Below are 19,704 nucleotides of genomic sequence, written 5' to 3'. Positions count from 1 at the left end.
CAGGGTTCTTAGGGTGATCATCTTGTGTTGCTGCTTTACACTGAGTGTAAACTAATAAAACGGAGACTAATCTAACCAGGCATGCAAAATCACTTGATGCTATTTCTTTTTCTTTAAATGCTGACGTTAGTTGTTTATTTTTTTTAATTATTATTTAACCTTTATTTATCCAGGTAATTCGATTGAGAACAACTTCTCATTTGCAACGACCACCTGTCACATTCACACAGTTACACATTCATACCTGGAAGTGGGCTGATCCCCTTCTTAGGAAGCAAATACATCAACCAAACACAGAAACACTAGGATTGCATCCCTGAGGTGCCTGACAACCTTCGCCAAGTACAAAAAAATCTCATTAATATACCATACTTGAGAACAAAAATACATAAGCCTCTACTGTTTGGCCCTGTCTCTCGCCAGTTGCCCGCTAGGAATGTTTTCATTCATTCATTTTGATTCACATATTTTATCTGCCAATCGTATTATTTTGTGCAAAGGACAATTGCATTAATACCCAACATAGAAAACAGCTGCAATCTGCATCAGTGCTGCTGTCACATGTATTGTATATCAGCTAACCTTCCCATGTGCTGAATGAATCAGCTCACTGATTGATTTATTGTAGCTTCAGGACATCACACACACTTTCAGTAATAGAATCCGTCACGTGTCAGACAAACCAATGCTGAAATCCCTATGAATTTAGATCACTGCCTCCTAAGGAAGAAAGAACTGAGTTTGGCATACACTGTTACTTATAATATATAACAAATGTTAACAAATATATTAACATCTTTGTTAAATTAACCTTATCACTGCAAAGTAAACATTTAAATGAGTGTAAAGGCTTTTATGTCCAGACCCTGGGCTTGTAATTGCCTGATGGGAGGCAACAGTCCAACTCACTCATCACACCAAGTCAATATTCAGTTTCACAGACTGAACAAAAGAGGGCAGCAAAAATCCACAAGCACTATTTTAAGTCACCTGAAATCCTGTTTAGAGCTGTGATGGCAAGTTTTTCTACTGTCTTCCAAGTCTACAATATTTCTTTCACATGGTTTCTAGGGGAATAAAGCATATTGTTATTGTTATATTGATTAATTATTCTGCAAACTATTATTTTTCACTATTCCACCCTGTTGCATTATTAACATACTGACATCATAAAATTAATATTTTTAAGACATAAAATAACAAATAAATTACAGCTTTTTTTACTTTTCAAATGTTGGAGAATCTATTTAAATAGGATTGTATCTACAGAACAATGTAATTGCATAAGTGCACCTTAAATTCCTTATCAGCTGACATTCTGATACAGGATTGTGTGCAATTTGTTGACATTTAGTGAACATCCCGCATGTTGCCAAGGTGCTGCGTTGCATTTCTGCAGTGTGTGCAAACCACAATCCTTGAAAGAGTGACACCTTTCAAGCAGGACCAGTGTGGGGGCAGATGCTGTTTTTTTCCCCTTCATAACTTTCTTTACAAGAACATAATATCATAAACCACATCTTCAGCCACCCACACAATTTGTTTTCTTTATCTTCTCCCTTCAAAGGTCTGCGGAGATAAAATACGCCGGTAACCTGAATCAGACTCCGGTGGGTCTGGAGACACGACTGCTGCACAGGAGAAAATTCAGTCAAGTAATGTGACCGCCACGTAACAATATGATGATCCCTTTATAATTCAATTTAATTATAATAATACTATACTTAAAGGTGAACATACAGTCAGTGAATTAAGAATCATTTGGATTCATTACAGCTAAAACCTCATGTCCTCCTTTCTTTTATGAGCAGATGTGGCACTTATTGTAATTGGAAAAGCTAAATCTTTAATGTACTTGCACATTTTTTAAGGAACATTCTTGAGTCAGTAGTTTTACTTTTATTCTTTACTTTTCCGTTTTTTGATAAGGTATTGACTTGTTGTTTGGGTAAAACAGGGAAAGAATCCCAGCTCAGGATGATATTCCAGTTCATTTGTTTTGCTTCTCTGATCCATCGTAAGTCAGTCCTATAGAAGCCTTGGTTATGATGATTGATATACTCACCTCTATTGAGAGTATAACTGAATCCAGACTGGAATTAGTTGGTACTTAGGCATGACATTACTGATTTACGCAATAATCATGGGTGACTAACTGTCAGTAAGTGTTGCTCAAAGTAGTCCTTAAAATAGCTTCTTATTTTAGGTGTTGACACAAGCAATATTACTTATGTATTACTTTTCAAGTCAAGCAACTACGGTATACACCTGTTGAGAAGAACATTTTTGTACTTTTCAATCAGACCACTAGATGTCTGGGAGCAGTCTAAAATGGCACGATACTGTTAAATTGTATGAAGTTTAGAGAGGAAACTAAAAATGTAACAGCTTTGGTGTATATTCGGAACTTTGATTGTAATAACACCCCCACCCTGTAAGAAGAACAAATGTCTGTTGGGAGAGAATTGCTTCAGAAGGTGGCATAGAAGTCAACAAGTGTTAAACCTTTGTGCTTTTGCTTGGAAATAAAGACCACAGGAAATGTGTTATTGATGCTTTCAAATGCATTTGTAAGCTGAGCGACTGTCTCAACGCCCACATGCATCTAGCATAGGTATGAAGTGTGTGGCTGTGTCAAAAAATAAGAAACTGCACATGCAATTTGTGTTGAGGATGGACTGACACTAAAATGTGCTCTTACAAAAGTTACTTTCAGCAATATAATGAATGATCTTTGGTGCTTTTTTCTTGCCACCATGCATGTTTAGCTTGAATATAAAAAAAAAACATACAAATGTAATTTGTTTTTTACACAAAGAATATACATGTACTCATTTGTTTCTTTTATTGCAAATTGATCTTAAAAGCCCAAAATATGATAGGTAGAGCAAATACAGCAGTAAGGCACATAATAAAAGTTTTATTACTGTGTTTGTCAGTGTTAACCTTGGGTGAACATTAAAAACTTGCTTCACAGAGGCAGATATTCTTGATCAGTCTTGAAGGTGTATTTGTGTGTGTGTGCGTGTGTGTGTGTGTGTGTGTGTGTGCACACGTGTGTGAATAGTAGGAATCACATCACAACAAGAATTAGAACACCACAGTACATGCTGCCAATAATGCAAGTTTAGTGTAGTATTCAATTATTATTCAATTATTATTTAATGTATATTGTTTCCTATTATTTTATGTATACTCTGTATGTGTGCTGTGTGTCTGATATTTTTGCTGCTGCAACACCATTATTTCCCATTTTTTTGGGATCAATAAAAAAAAAATCTAATCTAATCTAATCTAAGTTTAGGAAACCAGGAATAATTTAATACTAATACACAAGTTGTCAGGCAAAAAAAGTCATCAAAGCAGCAACACATTAAAGCTTTAGAGTGTATTAACCTCTGTTTTGCTTACCTAATAAAGATTAACCTGAGGACATTAACCTATCCAATCCAGGGTTGGCTAGAGATAGAGAGGTTGAAGGGAGTGAAACAGCCTGTATACAAAAGGATTTACTATTGCTTAATTATAGCCACAGATGTACTCTTGCCACCCTATCTCTGGTAAGAAATACTAAGAATTGCATTGTGATATAAATAAACCAATGACACAAAAGGAATCCCTCAGAGTAGGAATGAGTACTGAATATGCACAAGAAGCAAAACTAATCATTAGCTTGCCATGTTAGAGTTCCATTTAACAAAGTGCCTATTTTAAATGCAAGTGTAAGGAGTAGCCCGGTGTACAGTGTGGGTATATCTCTTTACTGTAAAATACTGTGCAAATCGCTCCTCTCAAGCCTGTAGAATCAGGGATAAAAGTGGCAGATCACTTTTTAGATTTTTCCAGTGGCACCTATCTTGATGTGCTATGGCTGTGCCATCTATAACCATAAAAAATCCAAAAAGCTATAATGAAGATGTCTATTCTTACCTACCTACAGCCCAGCCCCATTCACAAGCCTTAATTGGCTGAGTAGAAATGATTGGGCTCCCGTGCTGACAGGCTGGATGGATCTAAAGGTAGAAAGTGCATTGTGTCATTAGACTTACCAATCCTGGCTTGGATTGGAACCATGCAAAGAGGTAGGTTTGAGGGCCAGGCGCAATCGGATGTAATCTAATTGGGGGGGGGGGATTGAAAGAGAATAGAGAGCCAATTAAATAGAGCAAAGTGGCTGTAAGACCTGGTTGATGCAAGGTCAAAGGGTTTGCTAAATGAATAGATTCAAATGTTTGTACACTTTGTTTTGCAACAACAGCAAATTATTACATTAACACAGTGATAAAACATAATCAACGCATATTAAATAGTTATGATTTAGGTAAAATGTTTCCTATGTATTTATTATTTTGTTTTCCAAGAACCAAAATGTCACCCTGCACCTTCAAAAAAACAATATACTATAGGCCTACCCATAACTTGTTTATTAACTCTATAGCCGAGTAACTGTATCTGTACGTGTGTGTGTGTGTGTGTGTGTGTGTGTGTGTGTGTGTGTGCGTGCGTGCGTGCGTGCGTGCGTGCGCTGTGTGTTGTGTTGTGTCTGCTGACGTCACCACTGGAACAGCCTTGTCACGCGGGGTTAGTAAAAGTTGGGATAGGAGCTCCAGAGAGAGCGATAGAGAAACAGACAGGAGGAGAGAGATAGAGAGAAAGTGGGTACTGGACAATTACACGGACAATTCATCGGTTTTATCGCTAACATTAAACACTGACAGAGAAAAGCGCGTCTTTGTTATTGACTAACGTTAGGTCGGCAGACAGAGAGAAACCGCGAGAAGGAGAAGGAGAGGCAGAGCGGGCAGACGACTTTCTCTGAAGTTGAAGCCATCGTTTCGCTAGTTATCTGCCAGAGGAAGAGACGCCAACGACTTGTATTTTGGATTTGTCAAACGAGGGGAAAGCGCGGGTCGGTGCATGGCCATGAGTTAAAAGAACAAAAGTTAAAGTTCGGCGTCGTTGCGGTCGGTAAATGTGACATTTTAGGAGAGCATAAATTGCTCCAGCAGTCGACGGTCGAGTGGCGGGGTAACGTTAAAACCCGAGCTGTCAAACCCGATGACGACTGCAAACTGCCCCGGGAATGAGGAGCTGGACTTCAGACTGATTTTCGGAGAGGACGGGCAGCAGCAGCCGTTAGGCCCCGCAGGTCAGTGGGTTTCCCCCTTGGGTTCAAACTGTAACGTTATATTGTTAGTAAACTTAACGGCACATTATGCTGTAACGTTAACATAAGTTACTCACCAAACCTAACTAACGTTAAGTTACTGCTGGTTTAATTTAGCCCGGCAGCTTTCGATCGCAATGTCGATACTGTGTGCTCTGTAAAGAGGAACCGACTCTAGTAAGAGTTTTTTTTTTTATTTAGTTTTTTTTTTTTTTGGAGAAATGGAGATATTCAAATATCACGCGTCCGTTCCTTCGTGGTCGCCCAGCTAATGTCCACAACACCAGCTGTCATTAGCTTGACATTAGCACGAGTTCAGTTATTGCTATAACGTTATGCTAATTTAACTGTAAATCCAGTTCAAATTTGTAATGCCTGCAACAGATAGCTTGTCGATTTTTAAACGATTTTAAAAGAGATTGCAACAGAGACTGCAACAGTTGGTTAGGTTGGTATGGTGTAAATGAAGTATGGCTGAAGGAGGGACCAGTTTGAATGTCGCTGAGGCACATTTCTGCAAAGTAGCACATGCTAATGTTGTCAAAACCTTTATTCACTTGTTCACAAAATAAGTGAAAAGTAGGACAGATGCTGTTGTAATGTTTTAATAACCATGTCAACGGTGCTATTTCACTGTAAACCTAGTCTTTTCTGTAATAGTATAGTAATAAAATGTATTCATTTAATTTAGAAAAAAACTAAATTATTAGTTATTGTTGATATTTGTAAATGTAAAGACAGAAGGCACCAATGTTTTGAAATAGGCTCTAGTGCTGGGCGATGTGATACATCGTCTAAACCAGGGGTCTTCAACGTTTTTTAGGCACGGACCACCTACTACATATATTGTATAAAATTAAGTTGCATATTAGACTGGGCCTACAATAACATGTAGGGTGGCCTTAAGCCTTTATACATACCTTTTTTGCGTAGAATACCAAGCTATTAAAATAGCCTAATAATTGTTGGCATGATTTTATAAATCATGTTTTAATGTTAAATATGCATGTGGCACAGTGAATCCTTAGGATTAATTGTATCTGTGGATGGCTACCTTAGTGACTACCTTACCTATAGGCCAGTGCAGTGGGGATTTATATTTGTTAATAATATGTTGTTAAGATTTTTTAATTTTTAAAAAAAACTTTCAAAAAATAACAATAATTTGGAGCCCCCCCCCCCCTCCTACATTGACTCTGAGGACCCCCTAGGGGCCCCGGACCCCCTGTTGAAGATCCCTGGTCTAAAATGCTTCACACTTTCAGTAGCAGGGAACCTTCACTTTAAAAACTTAAAAAAACAAAAACAAAATTGATATACTGAACCTGTTATAAACCGTCTTCTCTCACCCTCATAGGCTGTGTTTAGTAATGTGCTTTTCAAGTTCAAACTATAGATAAGCCATATATATTGCGTAGATTCAAAGTGCGTCAAACAATATAACAATACCAAGAACTTCGAAATAGTAATTTTCCTGGTGGATCAGTGATCTCAGGTGTATACCATGCTAAATGAGATGCCTTGGGTTTGAATCTAGATGAGGACATTTGCCGCATGACACTGCTTTCTCTCTCTCCATCCTACTAAGATGAGAATGCCTAAGAAAAAGGATACAACTCAAATGATAATAAAGTATTTTTCTTCTATAAGGCTATCTTGGAAACTAATGTCCCAGCAGAGAAGAGAGAATAAAATACATTAAGCAGTACCTGGGTTCATAAGTATTTATGACAGATGATTATAATTGTATTAGTTTATTGATAGAAACAAAGTAAGCTATCAGCAGAAGCTTGATTGTGAAGAACTGCATAAAGCGAATTAATGTCTTTATTTGCTTGGGCTTGATATTGTGGATTAAGTTTCGGAAAACATTTAAAAACTAAACTGTATAACCTTGGGTATGCAAACATCACAGAATGTGTGACAGATCTGTCATCACAAACAGTTTTGAAATTTGAATCAAGGCTTCCAAAGATTCCAGATATTTCAGACTGAATTACATGGAATGTGATACACAAGACCAGGTTGGGATGGATTTAAATATTTCACTCACTCAAAGTGCTTTATAGATGCAGTAAAGTGAGGGAACAAGCAGGTATGCAATACGTGTTATGTTGTCAAACAGTGTCAAGAACATTATTCCTTTTTTATGTTTTTTATTTGATCAATTAATAAATGAAGAAATTAATTAATTAATTAATCAATCAATTCATTGCTTCCATTTAACAATGAGAAAAGAAACTAATGCTTTCTGTTTTGGAGAAACTAACTGCATTAGTTTCTGGCAGTATAGAACATTACAAGTATTTGTGGACATATAAAAATAAGTTAAAATAAGTTGTTGCTTGTAGGGATGGATATCGGTCAGTTACCTGGTATCTTCCAGAATTGTTTAAAAGTACATTATGGGTCAAAATTACTCCAGATATAGTGATCGTATGATATGTGTGGATGAATCAACTTGTTTATTACAGGTGTATGTGTGTTGTCATTTTGGCCGCACTAGGCAGTTGCTGTTCAAGCGTAATGTCTAGCAAAATGCGAATTAGGTAAAGTTGATACGTATTGTGACAGGAGCAGATTTAAAACTTTTCATATTTATTTGTCACTTGAGGCAACAGAATAACTACATAATAAATGACAGTAGAGCTCAACATTGTAGTTCCGTAAGTGAATTCATATTCTGAATTGAGGATTTTGATTGTTAGCCATAATGTCGAAACCATCCAAGGTAGACCTACCACGAGCTATGAGAGTATGGGAAACAATAGTAAATGCGTCTGTAGAAGCCACAAGTCCGTAAGATACCAACAGGAACCGGAGCTCTGGGCGGTTACAGTTTCTTTAATGATTGCAGACACTTGAAAAAGATGCAGTGTTAACTAATAAATCAGGACAGGTACTCATGAAGTATGGATTGCAGACAGGGTTCAAAATTAGCACCATTCATGAGCCAAATGCTGGTCAAATCTTTAAGTGGCTGGTAGATTTGCTTCACTCACCACAAATGATGGAAAAAGTTCAATTTTAACCCTGATTGCAGATGACTGCATCAACCATCACAATTGCAGACAAAAACGTCCTTGGTTGAAACTAGACTCGGCGGTGTTGCAGTGAAATCAAAGAGTTTGAAAGTGGCAGAGGTGGCCTTGGATCCCTTATCTGATATCGGCAAACATTTATACAACATCCTAAATTACCCCCTGAGAATGACAGAAGCTGCTGCCTTTTCAGATTTGGGTTGTCTAATCATTTAAAATGTGATAATATAGGTGTGATAGTTAGATAGTATACATTGTACAAAGGCTGAGTGATATAAGATATAACAAAGCTGGATTTAAACCCACAAATAAATTGAATAATGTCATCTGCGTTAGTCATAGCATCAACCGTATACTAAATTTAGCTTCTTCATTGGTTTCTGTCTTTGGGCCTAAACCATTGGAACATGTGAATTCTTCGGCTGTCCTTTTCACAAAACTCTGGGAAAGTAGTGACTCCATGAAGGTTTGGCTTGGGCAATCTTAAATCAATTTTTCCTTCGATTAAAAAAGAAGTTTGATTTGGAGATGGCGCGAGGGGAAAAACTGCAGTTGGAATAAGTGTAGGAATAAAAGCACCACTGTGCAAGTGGTTTTAATCTGGTCTGGACTGTATGAGTTGGCCCAAAAGGGGGGCGCTTGTCCAAATTAATAACTGAAGTGTAATACAGGATCACACAGCCAGAGTAACAGGGAGTTGCACACTCTTGAGTTGTTCTCCTTCTATGAAGGCAGGGATCAAGTCAGGGCTTGTTTTTGTTATCCTGGAGGACTTGTGAATATCTGACGTGTTTTAACTCTAACGCTGAGCTTCTTATTGTTGAATGTTGCTTGAACTGGGTTGTGATGTCGTGAAAAAAGGAGAGGGAACGTCTCAAGTAAAAATGAAACATCAGTGCCACATTTCTATACCTCTTTTTAGCAGTTACAATATGTCACAGTGGTGTACTTAACTTTCTAAAAAGGTGCTGCTGTTATGGAAGCTGGTTGCTCATGTTCATAACAAATCTCTACATGTTTGTTTTACATATTTTCTGTTCATCCCATTCTTTAATGGCGCTGACTCCTCTGATGTTGGCTTCCTGCACACGTTTACTCTCAGCCCAGCTGTCAATTTTCTTGCTGTCTTTCAGCGTTTCCACTTGCTTATGTGAATGTGATTAAAAAGAGTTTTTTTATTAAAGAGTGTTTTCTTGTTGCTCAAGAAACCTCTTTGAGGTAAAATATTCCACTGTTACTGGCTATTTGCTATTGCTGACTATTCAGAGGTATTGAGCAAGCTTACTGTGAGGGTTTTCTTCTGATTATGTACAGTGCCAGCTGAAAAGAAGAACAAGTCCCTCTGTAAATCAGCGTAACTAGAGTGAGATAGGATCTGTCAAAAGTCACTGAAAGAAATCTGAAAGAAACACAGAGTCAATGTCAAAGATCCTCCGAATTCCACCAAGGACTGAGTCCTTTGTTCAGAAAATTTCCAAGGATGCATGTGTGTATCCTTCGCACTCCCAAATCACCCACAATCCACAATTTGCCAGCTCATTAAAAAACAACAACAATGTAAGTGGAGTCGGAGCGGCATGCCACATTTTTTCCCCTACTATGGCCATGCCAATAGCCACTCGATTGGTTGGGGTTAGGCATTGACCTCGAGTGGTTAAGGTTAGGATAGCCGATTGGTCAGGGGATAGGACCTGAACAAATCAGGTAACGTTACCTTGAGTAAGCATGGACGCCTGGCCAATAGTAGTGTGTGCCTGGATGCCAGCCGAACTTAGCCCCGCCCACAAAATTCGAGGTCGGGAAGTTCGGTCTGGAGTCGCTCCGTTGAGAAGCAATTATTGCCCGAACAGGATCTGTTCGGACCAATCAGATTGTCGGACAGATGATCAACAGTAACAGAATCAACCACGTCACCAAAGAACGCTTGGGTTTAATTTGTTTACAACAGGTGGCTGCCGCTGGAGAATTGAGATGTGTAGATTCCACCATCGCGTCTGTTACAGACGATATCGACAGCGCATTCATTTTAAAATCCTCAGCAGAGGAGTCTCAACAACTGCCCGAAAGCACGGTAGCGTTATATGGTGGAGCGAGATAGAGAGAGACTGGAGAGAGAGAGCGTTATATGGTGGAGCAAGATAGAGAGAGACTGGAGAGAGAGAGCGTTATATGGTGGAGAGACATAGAGAGAGACTGGAGAGAGATCCATCTCTAGAAATGCAACTGTAGCGAGCATGTCACTATCACTAACGTTATCCACATTTATATTTACAAGAAACAAATGATATATCCAGCTTCAAAAAAGTCTAAAAGTCGGAAGTTAGAATGAATGCATTGTGCAAAGAGTGGTTGCTATGGAGACGATACACAGTGTTGAGTTCTGTTGACAGTTGAGTTGAGTTCCGTTGCTCTGATTGGTTGGAGGTCTATCCAATGAATGCAGAGGCATTTTTTTTCCTGGTTCGGTTGGAACACGCAAGAGGGTAAGCTTCGCTTTAGAACTCGGACCTCCTATGGCGCCATTTTGACGCTACAAAGAGATCACCTCCCGTTAGCATTCCACTGACTAGCATACATTTTTGCGCCACTTTGACAGCGAATAACTTTACATCTGAAGCATTTAAAGACTCTATTTGTCCATTGTTTATTTCTAAAGAAACAAGACAATGTATAAAAGGCTCCATTACCTTGTACCTCACGTTATGGCTCCGTAGCAGACGTTTTTGTAAAAATAGGCTAACGATTGTGTCATAACCAAGTGACTTACTGTCGCACAGTAGAGGAATTACCGTATAGTACAGGAGAAGCTCGCAGGCAGTTTCGACTTACATTAGCTGTTTAGGTTTAATTACTAATGTTAACTAGCATGTTAGTTAGCAATAATTCTAATAATAATAAAGTATCAATTCATACAAATCATTTTGTTTTGAGATATCCACCTGTGAAACTTCTGCCACCGCCTAAATACAGTGGAGGTTCATGGAATTTCATTTGTGCCCGTCAAAGCACGTACACTTTGAAAAACTAAACGGCATGTCTTTTGTAATTGTGTGAACTCTACTGCTGTTTCCATTAATATCATGTCACCATTTCTTGTTCTTTTGTTACACTTGTTTTCTGCAGCACTTTTGCCCGTGATGGTTGAGCTCAGCGCTTTTTTCTTTTTTAATTTGTCATTTTAGGCTAAAAAAAAAAAAAAAAACACTTGGGCAGCCTCCCGTAGATTTACATAGGCAGGGGAAACCACAGGTTAAGAGGTTTAGTCAGTTGTGTTTTGAGTAACTTTATGCATAACGGCCGTCAGTCCCAGACCTATTCACTTCGTAGCTTACAGCGAATTATCATTGTGAAACGAACGGCACTGATAGACGGTGGCCTCACACTTGCTTTCATCTATAGTATCAAACGGGCTAAGATTAGTTGTACATGCTTATTATAGAACATATTTCCCTTTCACTGTTTTTCATTGTAGTTTCATATATAACACAATCCATCTTACAACATTGATTTGGGCTCATCCCTTAAAGTACCACTTACTCCATGTGTGATAGAGTGTCTATGGTGAAGTGGTTGCGTGAGTGGAAGAAATGAGGTTTTGGTGAGTTAGGGTTATGCGGGTCACGAGCATTGGCCTCATCGGGTGTTGAGGTGGTATGAAGCATGGGGGCAGAAGTGCCCTTTATGGGTGGCAGAGTAGTACATCCATAGCGGAGGTGTCTGGCTTTCTGCCCAGACATGCCATGTGGGGTTCAGATGGCAGGGTGAAATGAAAGGAGAGGAGGGCTCACTGCTCTCTAGCTGATGGTAAGGGGAAGATGAAAAGCGTTTGTGTTCACCCACTCTCCTTGTCTAGACCTTTCTCTTATCTTTTTGTATATATTCCATATGCATTGACGTTTTTGTCCTTGCTTTTACTTATCTCACAAATTGGAAGAATTTGTGGGCTTGTTGGTCGCCACCATACCAGCACAGAGCATTGTAGAGCCGCCGCCAGGACAACTGAGGCTTCTTTCCTTTCTCACTGCTTTCACAGGATGTGAGACAGACCACCAGTGATATCAGAGAGACAGATCTTGGCTAATGAAATCTCCAGATGCCAGCAGTCACCACAACCTCTTAGTGACTAGTCAGGTTTGATTTTGTCCTGTTAACATGCTGTGACATATCTAGTACCTGCGGGGTTGTCTTTGTCATGCTTAGATTGAAGGTATGTCAAGGCACATTTTTAGCGTAATGAAATGATCAAACTGAGAGCAGCTAGTGGAGAAAGAATTGTTGCCCCCTTGTCTATGTTGTTGTCATTGCTCTGCTTCTCTGAACCAAGAGCACGATCCTCTCAGTCCTTGTCGTGGGAAAGACTGAAATTACATCGCTCTCATGGTGGACTATTTTGAGCTCCCAAAGAGAGTGGCAGAGGGCAGGCGGCAGGTTCTAGTGACTCGTTTGTACTTAGTGCAGGAGAACCCCTCTCGTCCCAGCACTTCTACAGCCTTCAACTTTGTACTGCTCAAGCACTTTGTGATCTTAACGAGGAGAGGAGTGGAAGAATGCTGTGTGCCACGTCGCCAGGTGAGTGTGTGGGCACTCCCAGACTCTAGCCAGGTGTGTTTGTATGTATGTGTGTGTACGTTTGTTTAGACTTTTATGTTGAGGGGTGGGAGCCACCACTCAGACAAGCAGCGGGCATTGGAGTAAGCTTTCCTGAAGTTAGAAATTGTATAAACCTTCCTTAACATAACAACAGAATACATACATTTTTTTCATTGACACACACATATGGCTATTTGGTTAGAGGTCTCCTCTCCAGTCTAAAGTACAGTCTATTAAAATACGTCCAACTTAAAAGTTCGCTGATATTGTTTCACATTGTGTGCACTGCACTTGACTCCCACTTTGCTAATGTGCAGTTAGCTTGAGTCTTTTTTTGTCATTTTAAGTATGTAGCTTGTTGATGTTAGACATCTAGGACGTTGATACTTAGTAATATGCATAGGTGTATATAATTATAACAAAACTCACCACAAATTATATAAAAAAAACTAATCAAAAATAAAATAAAAGAAGAGAGGAAAACATACCAACAGAGATAGGCAGTGGAGTGTTTGACAGTTAGACAAGCCAATGTCTATAGACTTTGTAAATGTTTGAGAATGAAGGCTTTAGGGAAGTTTATGGACCTGCAGGTTCTAAAACTATGAAAATGTAAAAGACGGAGAGGTCAAAGATCAGACAGTCACGCATGAGGTCCCCATGTGGGGCTGAATCACCATGTGGATGCCCCCTGACCCTACTGAACTGAAGGCATCCCAGCACCTAGTGTGATGAATGAGACGTTTGTTTCCTGGGGCGAGGCATGAGTAACTATGTGTGGCATCTGTCTAGTTTAAATTTAGTGTAACTGAAGCTACCGCTGGCTGCGCTGTATCAACATGTCAGAGGCTGCATTACGGCAGAAAGAAAGCTGTCGAACTCCTGCATATGCTTTCATTTTTCTTTTTTTTCTTTCTCTGGTCCCCTTTTACTATAAGGTGTGGTTTGCTATGCAGGGATTAAGTTGGTTTGAATCCCATTTTATTTACGGCTACCCTCAATGCCTTATTTCAGTCAGGCTTGGTATTGGCACCTCTACTCCATGCAGTTTTTCTTGTCCCGCTCCCGTTATGTGTCCAATGACCAGGTGAGACACATATTCACACATTCTAAAATAAGTTATCAAGGAACAGTGATTGTTATGGTTCCCTTTATTGAAAATGAATGAGGTTTTAGATGGGACACATGAGATAATTAAAATAAGTGATTTCAGTCGTCACTTTTAAACTTGTGATTTACCAGTTCGATTTTTGAAGGGGGCGATGGCACACATTTCAGTGGGGGCCTATGTGTTTGAGTGGACCCTACTACATGGGTCACAATTGGAATGTGGACCATGTGGATTTTGACAGCTGGCCGAAAAGGGCACACCAATTGTGTATAGAGGTTTTAACGATATGAACTGCTGATCACTTTATGCACATTGTGCTCAAGAGAGTAAAAAATAAATTGGGCCTTTTTTTAAACATGTATGAACTTGCAGAGCTGTGAAAAAGATGGAAAGGAAGGGTTTTCCTGCTTTAAGCGTAGTTTCTTTTCTGGACATATTCCATTTATGATTCTGGAGGGGGAATTGCTGTCTTCCTGTTTTTTCCTTGATTATTTCCTGTTAGTTTTTTTTCTCTTGTTTTGTGTTGGCCTGATTACAAACACCATAAAGAGTAACAAGACTGTAATGGGACTCTCCCCCAAGCAGAGCAGATGGACCCTTTACATGAGGACACTGCATTTCTTTTTACCACCTCACCCTATCCTCATCATCCATTCCCTTGTTGCACAAGCAACACAGATGATGGGAAGTGGTTCTGCTGGTACAGTTGTTTAACTAATCTGTGTGAAGGTAGGTCAAGGCCAGGAGGTCGGGGTGGCCATTGTTGACATGTGGAGATAAGAAAGGTGTACATAGGTGCATTCAAAACAATCTGTCCTATATATGCTTATTTCTATGACTGGCATTACTTTGTTGCTGCATGGATATTCCAGGAACATAGTGTATACAGTATATAGTATAATAATCTGTACAGTATGTCATGAACTTGGTTTGGGGGTATTGGTTGACACACTTATGCATTTATCAGTGGTGTGTATATACAGTAGTCTCACTACTAAGACCCGCAGTGTGTAAATGTCAACTCTTCTCTCTCTTGTCTCTCTCCGCTCTGTATTTCTCTCTCAGACACTCCGTCTCTCGCGCTTTCTCTCTTTACCTCTCACACATAAAGGCACACAAAAGCTCTGTTTCCCTGTCTGGCCCTCTCCCTTGTTCTATTCCTTGTTCTCTCGCTCTTTCTCTCTCTCTCTCTCTCTCTCTCTCTCTCTCTCTCTCTCTCTCTCTCTCTCAACCCCCTGGCTGACTTTTTTAGGCACATGCACAGTCAGCCCTGACAGATTGTTTAAATGTCACCCCTGCTGGCAGTAGCCTCTCTGATGTTATCTGCCCTGGGTTATTGCAGGCCATCAAGCGGCTTGTGTTCGCCTTAGAGGCCAGTCATCTGATGCACTGCAGCTCTCCTGCTCCACTGAAAACCAACACATACATGAACTGTCTGACACATTGTTTGCTTACATGCACACAAGAAACCCGGTCATTGGGAGAAGCCAAGTTAAAGGGGGGGGGGGGTAAACCTGGTTACTCAAAAACCTGGTTACCAGATGTCTCCCATACCCCCTACCTACCTTATTTTTTTTAACTAAGGCTGGCATTTCTTTTTTTAAATACATTTGTGGTAGGCTATATGTTGCAAGTGAGAGGACAGGCTCTTTAGTTTTTTCCTTCATTTGTGCGTGTGTCTGAATTTTAGAAGTGAGCTGGAGGAAATGACTACATTATTTTAAATCCACAAGGAATAATTTGTGTTCTGGGCTTTGTCATGCAATACATGTATGAAAAAAACTAGAAAGTTTCAAGTTTCTAGGTTCTAGGTAATTGGGTTTGGCTGAAAACTCAAGTTCATCCCAGCAGAAATCTATCTGTGTTGACCAGGGTTCCCATATTGTTTTATCCCAATTAAGAAAACCAGGGGCCCGTTTGAGGAAGAAGGTTTAACAAACTCTGAGTCTAACCCTGAACTCTGAGTTGATGTAGGCTACATAACTGATAGACTGGGAAGAAAAACCATACCGCTCAAATAGGTAGGCTAGTATCTGGAAATGAAAATGCATCTATAGTAATACTGCGAAGTAATAAAGCTTCTTCATCAACAGGATCGTCGGCAAAAGGACATGCCATGTTTTGAGAAAAAAAACGTTTTATAGTCTGCCTAACACAGTTAATAAACCAACCCTGTATTTTTTATTCATGCAGATAAACTGCGCTAAAATGCGCCTGATACAGACTGAATGAATGAATGAGGAAATGAAAGAGTGCTGTGTCAGAGGGAGGAGACTGAGAGAAACTCGAGGTTTATTGAAGACAACCTGCTCCCGACCAGGTTAGGTTCACAGGCTCAGTTACCATAGCAACTGACTCTGAGGTTAAGTTACCTCTCTTTCTGAAACGGGCTGGAGTTACCCCTCTCGCTCATGTTTGATTAACCCCGCTTTCTGAAACAGAAAACCCAGAGTTTCCCTCATCTCAGGTTAACAAATTCAGAGTTTTCACTAAACCTGCTTTCTGAAACGGGCCCCTGGTTTCTCGCAAACCTGGTTACTAATAAATACACTCACGGATACGGCAAAGATGAGGCTTTTTACTAGGCCAGTAAATGCCAGATACATCAGTGATTGCCCAAATAATTATCTAGCACTATATAGTTGCTATTGCATTTGGTTTTATTTTTTGTTGGAATAAGCTCTTGATACAGTGGATGGTGAAACACAACATTTTAATCAACCTTATGGAAAGCTTTGTTGCCATCAGTGATGTGTCTCTAGTTTGGTTTTGGTCGTCGATAGAGACTAGGTTTGCTCACATCTGTTAAATACCTCGATTAAACCTTATGTGAAAGACATGTCGTGCATAATCTGGTGTTTGTAAAGCACTAAATGCCATTTAAATAAAGCTTATTATTATGATTAAAATACAAGTATTAATCTTTCCTGGTATCTTTTTTACCGTACCAAATCAATGTACTCTAAAGGCAATTAGGGATGTGTTTGAAAAGGATCTTCATGCATTGGTGGGTATTTAGTTGAGGTGGTTACTTGGCACTCTCTGTTTATCCCATAATGTTATCTCGGCATGAGATTGTTAATTAGGAGCTTAATTTAGCTGCCGGCATATGTTAACATTGGCTTAGGCTGCCATTGTTAAGCCTCTGCTTACTGGTGAGTCTGCTGTGACGGCACAGGAAGGCTTTTTGATATTACCCTAACATTACATTACAGGACAAGACTGTAACACGGCTCTACAGATGTCAGATTAAACTGAGACCCATACCTCAGGATTCTGCTATATATGTGCAATGTACCTCATAACTATTAATAAATCGAGCATCGAGAATTTCCCTTCTATGTTTGGATTTTTCTCTCGCTCACTCTCACTGAATTTTATGTACACAGACACCACATTCACAGGGATCATCTGTAGGTTTGGCACGAAGCCAGTCAGCAAGGTTTAGAACCACAGGTGTAGGCCAAGTCTTACAATACGTATGTGCATGTGCGTCAGACACTGTGTTTAGAAATGTAGGCGACAAGCCAGCCGCAGAGTTCCTGGAAAATCCACGGGGAAGGAATTTAATTTGCTTTTGTGAGCTCTATTGGGAATCACTGCAAATATCTATATCAACCAAATTATTAAAAATGTCAAATAAAATGTTCAATTCTAAAAAGGTTTTTAAGACCTCTTGAAAAAGGGGTTATTGTTGAATGAAATTGTAATTATTATTTCATGGATTAATCAAGGTATAGTGCTGGATATATAAGGTATCAAGCGAAATAACCCAGAACCAAGTAGTATCGAAACTTCCCTGGTAAAGTCAAGCACGGTGTATTTGATGGAGTTGGCAGTTGGCAGCGTGTCAAGATGCCACCAAAACGTTTGAATGTATGGCTACTACACGCCTGTGGTGTCTTATTTCAAATGAAGTATTCCATTGATATTGGTATCAAATTGAGGTTTGTTTATTCATTAAGTCTGACTGTCTGAATGACTAAATTGTTAGCACCACAGCAAGCACGTAAAATAAGGGGGTTGTTGGTGGTGCTGCCCCTGAGATGGGAATGGGTGAGCAGGTCCGGAATGGCAAGTGGCAGTCCTATCCCTGATGGACTAACGGCGCTGCCGAACCCGCTGGCGGCACCCCGACTGCTGCTGCGGGCCGAGATAAGAGCCCAGCTGCTCTGAGGCTTTACGGGTGGCTTCAGGCCTGGCTATCATTTCCTGAATGTTCGTCCCAAAAAAGCAACTCCGAGAGAGAGTGGTTCAGTACAGGGAGTACAGAGCGAGCGACAAGTGTCTGCGTCCCACCTGAGCTGCACACACCGGCCACAGACATGGCAAAGGTTGACATCTCAGCCAGTATCAGCTCGGTCCTCTTGCGGGTGTGGGAGTTCATGTTTTTGTTTATTTCTATTTGGACTCAAAGTTAAAAGGTCTTCATTCTCTGTCTGTTGGTCCGCCATTATGAGTCTGCAGTAATGAAATGTAGGCGCCCGATTAACGAACCGTTTCTTTGCATCTTTCCTCGTTGGAAGTTCCCAATTTTTGAGTATAATGGAAAAGCAGTGACAAGCTTCACCTGGGCAGACGGGGGAAACCAACCCCTGCTGACTGATGTAAAAAGCGTCACTAACTGCGCGCTCCATTTAAATTTCGCGCGGGAAAGTCGCCCCAGACACGCAGATGGCATTACTTGACAAAGCAGCAAATACAAGCGCTTTCATTAGTGGGTCATATGTTCAATCACCATTGTTTTAACTCACTTTTTGATTGGTAGGTACTTTCTAGGTAATTAACGACATTAAAAATCTTACGGACGATAACTTTAAGTAGTTAGATTTTGCACTTGTTCTACATACCACAGAATAAAAAAAACCCTCAGATTTACTTTGTTTAAATGTGTTAATTGATTTTTTTATCTGAGGTATATATCTTTTACCCCATAAGGCTTATAGTACAAAGCGTGTTGGCACACTTTTGCTCTGGTCTATTGGTCATCAGGTCTTGAGGAGGGCTGAAAGAGGAGACTGGGCTGAACACAAAGCCTTCTGTACAGGGGATGTAAGCAGAGCCTGCTCTAATCAACCTGCTTGCCCACCACAAAGGGAACCCTGGCTAAGGTTACACTTTAGCTCCAGCACCACATGGTGTTGGGGCTAGTGGGTAACCTAAGACAGTAACGTGTTGGGGTGTACACTCACATATACCCATACATTAAGTGTAAAAAGACACAGGAAGGCACAGAGGCACAACCACAGGCACACAGGAACATTCACACATCATACACACCACCCACACTTTTATACCCATACATACGAGGTAGACAGAAAGATCACGGGTGCACCAGCATAAACCTGCCGCAGCAATCAACTTGTCATCTCGTCTGGGAGAGACAAAGCCTTCCCTCCCTTAGTAGTACACTGGGCTTTGTCAGAATGTGGGCCTGTGTGTCACGGCCGGTCAGAGGACCCTGACACACTTTGCGTGCAGTGAGAGAAGGAGGCAGGGCGAACAAAGTCTCTACAGTTTATCCCCCAAGCGAGAATCCCCAGGCAGTGCGACAGTCAGCCAGAAGCCTGTTGAGCTTTGTGTCAAGGAGCCAAAGTGGATGCAACTATCACCAGTGGGTCAAGCCCTGTGGTTACCGCGAGAACACAATGGTCTTCGTGGTGTGTCACAAACATCCACAAAGGCGTGCTTTACTGAAACATCTCCCAGTGAGGCGGAGCTATTATTATCTTAGGTACAACAAAGCCTCTTACAGATCTTTATTTAACCGCATTGACTGTCTGATCTATGGACAC

At 40.3% G+C, this 19,704-nt stretch overlaps 1 protein-coding gene across 2 annotated transcripts in view; it reads left to right on the top strand.

The window, feature by feature from the left end:
* Positions 1-4,743: 4,743 nt before the first annotated feature.
* The window catches only part of nfatc3a (nuclear factor of activated T cells 3a), a 68,273-nt gene continuing 53,312 nt past the window's right edge, over positions 4,744-19,704 (top strand). Inside the window, exon 1 of one of the 2 annotated variants that reach the window (XM_039795007.1) lies at positions 4,744-5,149. In XM_039795007.1, the coding sequence (XP_039650941.1) occupies positions 5,059-5,149 (91 nt within the window). In that variant the 5' untranslated portion in view covers positions 4,744-5,058. Of the gene's footprint in view, positions 5,150-12,658; positions 12,778-19,704 lie in introns of those variants that run through there. The other variant, XM_039795006.1, reaches the window with a different exon arrangement.

Source organism: Perca fluviatilis, chromosome 3, assembly GCF_010015445.1.
Source record: "Perca fluviatilis chromosome 3, GENO_Pfluv_1.0, whole genome shotgun sequence".
NCBI classification, from domain to species: domain Eukaryota; kingdom Metazoa; phylum Chordata; class Actinopteri; order Perciformes; family Percidae; genus Perca; species Perca fluviatilis.
This window is presented reverse-complemented; position numbering and strand designations above follow the sequence as displayed.